The sequence below is a fragment of the Nerophis lumbriciformis genome, linkage group LG26, assembly GCF_033978685.3.
Source record: "Nerophis lumbriciformis linkage group LG26, RoL_Nlum_v2.1, whole genome shotgun sequence".
In the NCBI taxonomy this organism is placed as follows: domain Eukaryota; kingdom Metazoa; phylum Chordata; class Actinopteri; order Syngnathiformes; family Syngnathidae; genus Nerophis; species Nerophis lumbriciformis.
The window spans coordinates 20,669,246-20,679,604 of record NC_084573.2 but is presented as its reverse complement, the minus strand read 5'-3'; the positions used below and the strand labels follow the sequence as shown (position 1 = coordinate 20,679,604).

Sequence of the window (10,359 nt, the reverse complement as noted above, 5' to 3'; positions counted from 1 at the left end):
GGAAAGTTTAAGTGAGAGCTTTAGTTGATATAACACTCTCGTTAGGGGGTGCATTAATCCAGCACAACAGCGGCTCATGGACTTATTTTATAAGTAAAGGTAAGTCCATAATAACGTTTTTTTTTTAATTAAATGTGCTTTTTTGTGAGCTACAGTTTGTATGTGTAAAGTTAAAGTTAAGTTAAAGTACCAATGATTGTCACACACACACTAGGTGTAATGAAATGTGTCCTCTGCATTTGACCCATCCCCTTGATCACCCCCTGGGAGGTGAGGGGAGCAGTGGGCAGCAGCGGCGCCGCGCCCGGGAATAATTTTTGGTGATTTAATAACCCCCAATTCCAACCCTTGATGCTGAGTGCCAAGCAGGGAAGAATGCTGGTATAAGCTTTTAAACATAACCCGTTAACTGCTGCCAATCAAATGGTGAATAAGATACTCTTTAGGGTTCATATGTTTGTAAATCTGACTGTGATGAAGTCAGTGCCTCACCAGCCATGAACCTCACCGCACGTCACTGATATACACGTATATTGTGTGTGTGTGTGTGTGTGTGTATATATATATATATATATATATATATATATATATATATATATATATATATATATATATATATGTATACATATATGTGTATATATATATATAAATAAATAAATGATAAATGGGTTGTACTTGTATAGCGCTTTTCTACCTTCAAGGTACTCAAAGCGCTTTGACAACACTTCCACATTCACACACTGATGGAGGGAGCTGCCATGCAAGGCGCTAACCAGCACCCATCAGGAGCAAGGGTGAAGTGTCTTGCTCAGGACACAACGGACATGACGAGGTTGGTACTAGGTGGGGATTGAATATATATATATATATATATATATATATATATATATATATATATATATATATATATATATATATATATATATATGTATATATACATATATGCGTATATATATATATATATATATATATATATATATATATATATATATATATATATATATATATATATATATATATATATATGTGTGTGTGTGTAAATATGTATATATATATATGTGTGTATATATGTATATATTGTATGTATATATATATATATATATATATGTGTGTGTTTACATATATGTGACGACCTCTTTAAAGCTTTGTAATCAATCAGAAATATCAAGCAGCTAATAGTCAAACATCGATAAGTGTGGAGAGAATGTTTTGCATTTTCCCCATCATGCCGTGCAATGGATTTAAGTGGGTGTAATTTCAATGTTTTTTATGGTAATGGGTGGTTTTTTTATTTTTATATATACATATATACTATTCACAAAGTTCAGTGAGCCTGTTGTCTTAAGTGTGACCATGTGTGTTGACTTTTTGTGCTGGTTTAATTTTCTTTGTGGCACCATGACTAAGAAAGGTTGTTTGGATTTGGTCATATAAATACGCTGTATGGGACCTCGGGTACGAACAGTCATACGTTAAAAAGTTATAACCGACCTGTAATTAAATCTGAAATTTACTGACCTGAACGTGCAAAAAAGTATCAAAATGGCTTACGAGAGTAAGCATTTACTTATTGTGTGGTATTATAATAGTTTAAGACATGAAAATAGATGTCCCCATTTTTCTTTTCAGAAGTCGCCTGTGACGGTGTGGGAAGGGCTGCTGACTGGAGGCGCGCCCAGACAGATACGTCAACACTCCTCTCTTAGGTCCGCAGTTGTGCAACAAGTACAAGCTCAGTGCCTTCCTCCATACTCATTCTCACTATCGCTTCAACATGTCTGGAAGAGGCAAAGGCGGCAAAGGTCTTGGCAAAGGAGGCGCCAAGCGTCACCGAAAAGTCTTACGTGACAACATCCAAGGCATCACCAAACCAGCAATTCGTCGCCTGGCTCGCCGTGGTGGCGTCAAACGCATCTCCGGCCTGATCTACGAAGAGACCCGTGGAGTGTTGAAGGTGTTCTTGGAGAATGTCATCCGTGATGCCGTCACTTACACCGAACACGCCAAGAGGAAGACTGTGACTGCAATGGATGTTGTTTATGCCCTCAAGAGACAAGGACGTACTCTGTACGGCTTTGGAGGCTAAATTATTCTCCTTCTTCTAAAACCCCAACGGCCCTTTTTAGGGCCAAACACTTGCCTCATTAAGAGCAAATATCCGCAAACCGTCACTAACTTTGGCAGAAGAGTAATTAGTTACTACCAATCGCGTTACATGTATACAAGATCTCAATGATTTAGTTAATTTACAAAGTTCCTTTTGTTGATATATTCATCCATTTCCTACCGCTTGTCCCTTTACGTTATCTCAAATAACTTAAGTGTAACAATGATCAATATTTTGAATCGAGAATCAATATTAAAGCATAGAAATCTGGACTCGGTGGTATTGTTATTTCAGTATTGATCTGAACATCACTAATTAATAACCGTTACAAAATAAAATGTGGAACAGAATAATTACAATTTACACATATAACTATTGGTAAGGATTATTCTGAAATATTGGCCAATATTGTTTTATAGTATATAACTCCGGAGGTGTTCCCATATTACAATAATTTAGACTTCCTTTTTATTGTCATTCAAATTTGAACTTTACAGCACAGATAAGAACATTTCGTTACATAAACTCATGGTAGTGCAGGATAAAAAAAAGCAATAAGGTGCATATATAAATAAATAAATAAATATATATATAAATATATATATAAAATAAATAAATATATATAAATAAATAGATTACTGTACAGATAAATATATTGCACTTTTTCACATTTGAAATTTGACTCTGACATCATTATTTTGAGTGTTCCCTAATCTAAACTTTGTAGAATTGTAATACTACAGATAAAAAAATACACTAATAGGTAACAGTAAAATGTATACATGCATGTCAAAGTGAATATAGAATACTTGATTTGACTAAACTGAGATTTTCCTTTAAACGTTTGTCTTGTAAGATATGCAGTTGTAGGAAATGGAAATTGTTGTTAAAAAAAAAAAGTATCTAGTATACATTTATGTACAACTGTGCATGACATAAAGCGACATTTGTGTGGCTTTTTAATTGCTTTCCATTATAAAATGTAACAGCAAAACGGCCACACATTTATTTTTAACGGGTATCACGTGACTATAATTTTTGCAATCCCGCGCATTCTTCAGACCGCCTCCCAGTTTAAAACGACAACAGCCAATCAGCAAACGGCGTTGTCACAGTCAAATTTGCATGACATTATTACAAGAGCACAACAGGCGCGCATTGGGATTAATCGCTTAGCGAACCTTAATCACAATGCCTGAACCACAAGCAAAGTCTGCGCCCAAGAAGGGCTCCAAGAAAGCCGTCACCAAGGCTGCCGGCAAGGGCAAAGGAAAGAGGAGAAAGGCCAGGAAGGAGAGCTATGCCATCTACGTGTACAAGGTGCTGAAGCAGGTCCACCCCGACACCGGCATCTCGTCCAAGGCCATGAGCATCATGAACTCCTTCGTCAACGACATCTTCGAGCGCATCGCGACTGAGGCTTCTCGTCTGGCTCACTACAACAAGAGATCCACCATCTCTTCCAGGGAGATCCAGACTGCCGTGCGTCTCCTGCTGCCCGGTGAGCTGGCTAAGCACGCTGTGTCTGAAGGCACTAAGGCTGTCACCAAGTACACCAGCTCCAAGTAAATTGTGCTCTCAATTTACACAACCAACGGCTCTTTTAAGAGCCACACACATTTTCAACAGAGAAAGTTTCAGCATGTGCTGTATCGTTTTACATAGATAACAAACTTATTATGAAAAATTATATTGACAATTTTAGGAAAGAGGTCTTTTCCACTTATCTGGCAATACTAAACGCTAAAGTGTTATTATACTAAAGTGGTTAATCTAATTGTGACATTAGTTTAAATTTCTAGCACTTTAAGTAAATGACATGCTTGATAATAAAATGTTCTACCGCTTCTATGTACTTAAGATAAGACTTAGACTTTGACTTCCATTTTATTGTCATTCAAATTTAAACTTTACAGCACAGATAAGAATGAAATTTCGTTGCATAAGCTCATGGTAGTGCAGGATAAAAAAAACAATAAGGTGCATATATAAATAAATATATATATAAAACATAAATATATATAAATAAATAGATTACTGTACAGATAAATATATTGCACTTTTTCACATGCGTCCACGTTTATGGATGTATGTTATATTGTCTTTTTTTATTCCAGCGAGTTAATCCATTTTGGGGGGAGTTGAGAGGATAATTTAATTTAATTATGATGCGTTCAAGAGCACAAGGGAATTATGGTTCTCACCCGGTTGTGTTGCATTTAGTCCAGGCCTGGGCAACTATTTGACAGTATCAAACATATCACACCAGCTGATTCCTCAGCTGGTGTTAGATAAAAAAAACTGTCTGGGGGCCGGTATATCTATTTTTAGGAACACTAATACAAAACCTCACAATAATGATTGAAAGCTAAAAACGCTATGACAGATCGCTTTAAAAAACAGAATGGAATTTGAATTTTTTTTTACTACCGTATTTTTCGGAGTATACAGGTAAAAGCCAGTAAATTAGAATATTTTGAAAAACTTGATTTATTTCAGTAATTGCATTCAAAAGGTGTAACTTGTATATTATATTTATTCATTGCACACAGACTGATGCATTCAAATGTTTATTTCATTTCATTTTGATGATTTGAAGTGGCAACAAATGAAAATCCAAAATTCCGTGTGTCACAAAATTAGAATATTACTTAAGGCTAATACAAAAAAGGGATTTTTAGAAATGTTGGCCAACTGAAAAGTATGAAAATGAAAAATATGAGCATGTACAATACTCAATACTTGATTGGAGCTCCTTTTGCCTCAATTACTGCGTTAATGCGGCGTGGCATGGAGTCGATGAGTTTCTGGCACTGCTCAGGTGTTATGAGAGCCCAGGTTGCTCTGATAGTGGCCTTCAACTCTTCTGCGTTTTTGGGTCTGGCATTCTGCATCTTCCTTTTCACAATACCCCACAGATTTTCTATGGGGCTAAGGTCAGGGGAGTTGGCGGGCCAATTTAGAACAGAAATACCATGGTCCGTAAACCAGGCACGGGTAGATTTTGCGCTGTGTGCAGGCGCCAAGTCCTGTTGGAACTTGAAATCTCCATCTCCATAGAGCAGGTCAGCAGCAGGAAGCATGAAGTGCTCTAAAACTTGCTGGTAGACGGCTGCGTTGACCCTGGATCTCAGGAAACAGAGTGGACCGACACCAGCAGATGACATGGCACCCCAAACCATCACCCAACCATGCAAATTTTGCATTTCCTTTGGAAATCGAGGTCCCAGAGTCTGGAGGAAGACAGGAGAGGCACAGGATCCACGTTGCCTGAAGTCTAGTGTAAAGTTTCCACCATCAGTGATGGTTTGGGGTGCCATGTCATCTGCTGGTGTCAGTCCACTCTGTTTCCTGAGATCCAGGGTCAACGCAGCCGTCTACCAGCAAGTTTTAGAGCACTTCATGCTTCCTGCTGCTGACCTGCTCTATGGAGATGGAGATTTCAAGTTCCAACAGGACTTGGCGCCTGCACACAGCGCAAAATCTACCCGTGCCTGGTTTACGGACCATGGTATTTCTGTTCTAAATTGGCCCGCCAACTCCCCTGACCTTAGCCCCATAGAAAATCTGTGGGGTATTGTGAAAAGGAAGATGCAGAATGCCAGACCCAAAAACGCAGAAGAGTTGAAGGCCACTATCAGAGCAACCTGGGCTCTCATAACACCTGAGCAGTGCCAGAAACTCATCGACTCCATGCCACGCCGCATTAACGCAGTAATTGAGGCAAAAGGAGCTCCAACCAAGTATTGAGTATTGTACATGCTCATATTTTTCATTTTCATACTTTTCAGTTGGCCAACATTTCTAAAAATCCCTTTTTTGTATTAGCCTTAAGTAATATTCTAATTTTGTGACACACGAAATTTTGGATTTTCATTTGTTGCCACTTCAAATCATCAAAATGAAATGAAATAAACATTTGAATGCATCAGTCTGTGTGCAATGAATAAATATAATGTACAAGTTACACCTTTTGAATGCAATTACTGAAATAAATCAAGTTTTTCAAAATATTCTAATTTACTGGCTTTTACCTGTAAGTCGCACTGGAGTATAAGTCGCACCTGCCGAAAATGCATAATAAAGAAGGGAAAAAACATATATAAGTCGCACTGGAGTATAAGTCGCATTTTTTGGGGAAATGTATTTGATAAAACCCAACACCAAGAATAGACATTTGAAAGGTAATTTAAAATAAATAAAGAATAGTGAACAACAGGCTGAATAAGTGTACGTTATATGACGCATAAATAACCAACTGAGAACGTGCCTGGTATGTTAACGTAACATATTATGGTAAGAGCCATTCAAATAACTATAACATATAGAACATGATATACGTTTACCAAACAATCTGTCACTCCTAATCGCTAAATCCCATGAAATCTTATACGTCTAGTCTCTTACGTGAATGAGCTAAATGATATTATTTGATATTTTACAGTAATGTGTTAATAATTTCACGCTTAAGTCGCTCCTGAGTATAAATCACACCCCCGACCAAACTATGAAAAAAAAGTACGATTTATAATCCGAAAAATACGGTAAATGAGACACGCAGAATGTACATGAAAATAAAGAATGTGGGATTTACAATATTAACTATGGAGGATAAAACACTGAATATTGACAACATATTTTACAATCAACCGAAACACAACCAAAATGCAACAAACGGTGAAATATGAACGCGAGGGGTAAAAAAAAAACCCCACCTACAATCTGAGATATCTCATAGTGACCAAAGTAACTAATTAGATGACCATAGTAACTAGTATATCATGCATATTCCAAGCATTGGAAGACTTGGTATAGTTGAAGACTTACGGTCATTAGAAAACATCACTGCACATCATAATGGCAGCTACACTTTCCATCTTAAACATCTAAAACAATTATTTAGGAATGTCCGGCGGGCCAGATTGAAAAGCTCAACGGGCCGCATGTGGCCCCCGGGCCTTAATTTGCCCAGGTCTGATTTAGTCAGTTTACACCCAGCCATTCTCTACCGCTTGTCCCTCTCAGGGTTGTGGGGGGAGAGGGGTGCTGGAGCCTATCCCAGCTGCACTTGGGGGGAAGGCTGGGTGACCTTGAACAAGTCGTCACCTCATCGCTGGGCCAACACAGACAACATCCACACTCACATTCACACACTAGGGCCAATTTATGCCATGTCCACATGAACACGGACAGTTTGAAAAAACACATATTTGGTGTTTAAACAATCTCCATCCACACAAGTGTAGTTTCAAAACTGTCTATGTCTACACACAAACACAACATCATCGGCGGTCACTCGAAACGAGTATGACGATCCTCCTGGTAGGGGGGTATCCCTTTATGGAGGATGCCTGTGCGTGACTTTTTTAATGTGGGGAGACTGGTGCACAGACAGTCACTACACGATCCTTGACAGATCCGGGTCAGGGTCCAGTGGCATGGAGTCCAAGACGACTGGGGACCCTTTTCTGCTGCAGCCTTCATCCGCCATCCCAGCCGTTGTGACGCTCCACAGGGTTAGCAATCATCCTCTGCCTGTTCCACCGTTGAGATCTTGGGTTGTTATTTCCCCATAACTGGGCCCATATGGATGTGGTGGGGCCTTCTTCCGCCATCGCAGCCGTTGTGGTAAGTCTTACATCTACCGTCTTCCGCCTGCTCCGCCGTTGAGGTCTTCACCGTATCCCTGGCTAGGGGGCAGTCAGGTACTAGGCCTTTGCCAAGGTCCACCTGGGGTAACAGTAGTAAAGGGGTTAACCTCCTAGTGCCCCAAGACCCCATAGAGGAGCCTCTACTGCCGGATGAACTTTAACGTCATGCCCAGGACACAAACACATACACCTGCTGTCATGCACATTTTGTCTAATCAGAAACCTGAAAAAAGCAGCAATAGCTGATTTGGTGGCATTACACCTCCTATAATGTTTATTTTGATATACCGTATTTTTCAGACTATAAGTCGCCGTTTTTTTCATAGTTTGGGAGGGGGTGCGACTTATACTCAGGAGCGATTTATGTGTGAAATTATTAACACATTACCCTAAAATATCAAATAATATTATTTAGCTCATTCACGTAAGAGACTAGACGTATAAGATTTCATGGGATTTAGCGATTAGGAGTGACAGATTGTTTGGTAAACGTATAGCATGTTCTATATGTTATAGTTATTTGAATGACTCTTACCATAATATGTTACATTAACATACCAGGCACGTTCTCAGTTGGTTATTTATGCCTCATATAACGTACACTTAATCAGCCTGTTGTTCACTATTCTTTATTTATTTTAAATTCCTTTTCAAATGTCTATTCTTGGTGTTGGGTTTTATCAAATAAATTTTCCCCAAAAATGCGACTTATACTCCAGTGCGACTTATATATGTTTTTTTCCTTCTTTATTATGCATTTTCGGCAGGTGCGACTTATACTCCGGTGCGACTTATACTGCGAAAAATACGGTACTAGACGTACAATGACATGTACATTATCTTAACCAGCCTGCACCTACACAGAATCCTGGTAACATTATTAAAGAGCAAAGTGCTTGATGCTGAAACCCAACACTCACAGAATTCAGCAACATGGTGATGTATTCCATGTGCAGTGAAGTCATACTTGCCAACCCTCCCGGATTTTCCGGGAGACTCCCGAAATTCAGCGCCTCTCCCGAAATCCTCCCGGGACAAATTTTCTCCCGAAAATCTCCCGAAATTCAGGCGGAGCTGGAGGCCACGTCTACTCCAGCTCCATGCGGACCTGAGTCCGCTTTCCCACAATATAAACAGCGTGCCTGCCCAATCACATTATAACTGTAGAATGATCGAGGGCGAGTTCTTGGTTTCTTATGTGGGTTTATTGTTAGGCAGTTTCATTAACGTCCTCCCAGCGCGGTAACAACACACAACAACAGCAGTCATGTTTTCGTCTACAGTAAAGCAGTTCATCTGCCTTAAACAGCAATGTTGTGACACTCTTAAACAGGACAATACTGCCATCTAATGTATTTGATGAAAGCACTTTTGTGCGTGCCACACAGCAATGTATCATCAGAGAGGGTGTTCAGCATGGTTAGAAAAATAGTGACAGAGAATAGAACAAGGATGGACAATTCAACCCTTAACTCAACAATGACTAGATGAGGGTTATGTGTGTGTATATGTGTAAATAAATGAACACCGAAATTCAAGTATTTATTTTATTTATATATATATATATATATATATATATATATATATATATATATATATATATATATATATATATATATATATATATATATATATATATATATATATTTATAGCTAGAATTCACTGAAAGTCAAGTACTTCTTATATATATATATATATATATATATATAAGAAGTGTAGTCTTTAACATCAATACTGTTGGAATATATTATGTTGGGATATAATTAATATAATGAAGGATGCAGTGATTAAGAAATGTTTAGTATAGATATGCTTGTAAAGCCATAACCACGGTGAACTCTCATAGGCACTGATTTTATAGTTTAGCACCTTTGTGTGCAAATTTTACTTTCCACCTACAGTCTGAATGCTTCTGTATATATATTTATATATATATATATATATATATATATATATATATATATATATATATATATATATATATATATATAGTATAATATTTAAACAACACATTCAGAACATTCGTTCTCAGGACTGGACTGTGCACCTTACCTCATTTTGCACTATTTTTATTTTCTTTCCTTCCTATGTTTTGCATATTTATAGACTGTCACACTGATACTGGAGTTGTTTTTAATCTCATTGTACCTGTGTATAGTGACAATAAAAGGCATTCTATTCTATTGTGCCTCTCATTGTGTGTTCTGAGTTTTAGTTGGCTAAAAAGGTCGGGCAAAATGCCCCAAACATGTGATTTCTTACAGTAAAATAGTTTTTTTTACAAATGCGTTTTGTATTTGAATGAGTTATACTTGTATAGAGCTTTCCTACCTTCAAGGTACTCAAAGCGCTTTGACACTATTGCCACATTCACCCATTCACACACACATTCACACACTGATGGCAGGAGCTGCCGTGCAAGGCCCTAACCACGACCCAAGGGTGAAGTGTCTTGCTCAAGGACACAACGGACACGACGAGGTTGGTAAAAGGTGGGGATTGAACCAGGAACCCTCTTCTGGGTAACTCACTCCAAAAGTGTCTTATCATTTGAAGTCTGCGTGAGTGAGATGACAATAAAACTGCATTTTTACAGATGC

The 10,359-nt window shown here is 38.2% G+C and overlaps 2 protein-coding genes across 2 annotated transcripts; both read left to right on the top strand.

Annotated features, from left to right (window-relative positions):
* Positions 1 to 1,773: 1,773 nt before the first annotated feature.
* On the top strand, positions 1,774 to 2,205 carry LOC140679843 (histone H4). Its single transcript, XM_072916143.1, has one exon. It carries the CDS (start codon positions 1,775 to 1,777, stop codon positions 2,084 to 2,086), a length of 312 nt encoding a protein of 103 aa, XP_072772244.1. The 5' UTR covers position 1,774; the 3' UTR covers positions 2,087 to 2,205.
* A 1,084-nt stretch (positions 2,206 to 3,289) lies between these two features.
* LOC133623815 (histone H2B-like) lies at positions 3,290 to 3,685 on the top strand. Its single transcript, XM_061987225.2, has one exon. It carries the CDS (start codon positions 3,299 to 3,301, stop codon positions 3,674 to 3,676), a length of 378 nt encoding a protein of 125 aa, XP_061843209.1. The 5' UTR covers positions 3,290 to 3,298; the 3' UTR covers positions 3,677 to 3,685.
* Positions 3,686 to 10,359: the final 6,674 nt, after the last annotated feature.

Coding starts and splice junctions, on each gene's coding strand:
- LOC140679843 (XM_072916143.1), top strand. CDS start 1,775: ATGTCTGGAAGAGGCAAAGGCGGCAAAGGTCTTGGCAAAGGAGGCGCC.
- LOC133623815 (XM_061987225.2), top strand. CDS start 3,299: ATGCCTGAACCACAAGCAAAGTCTGCGCCCAAGAAGGGCTCCAAGAAA.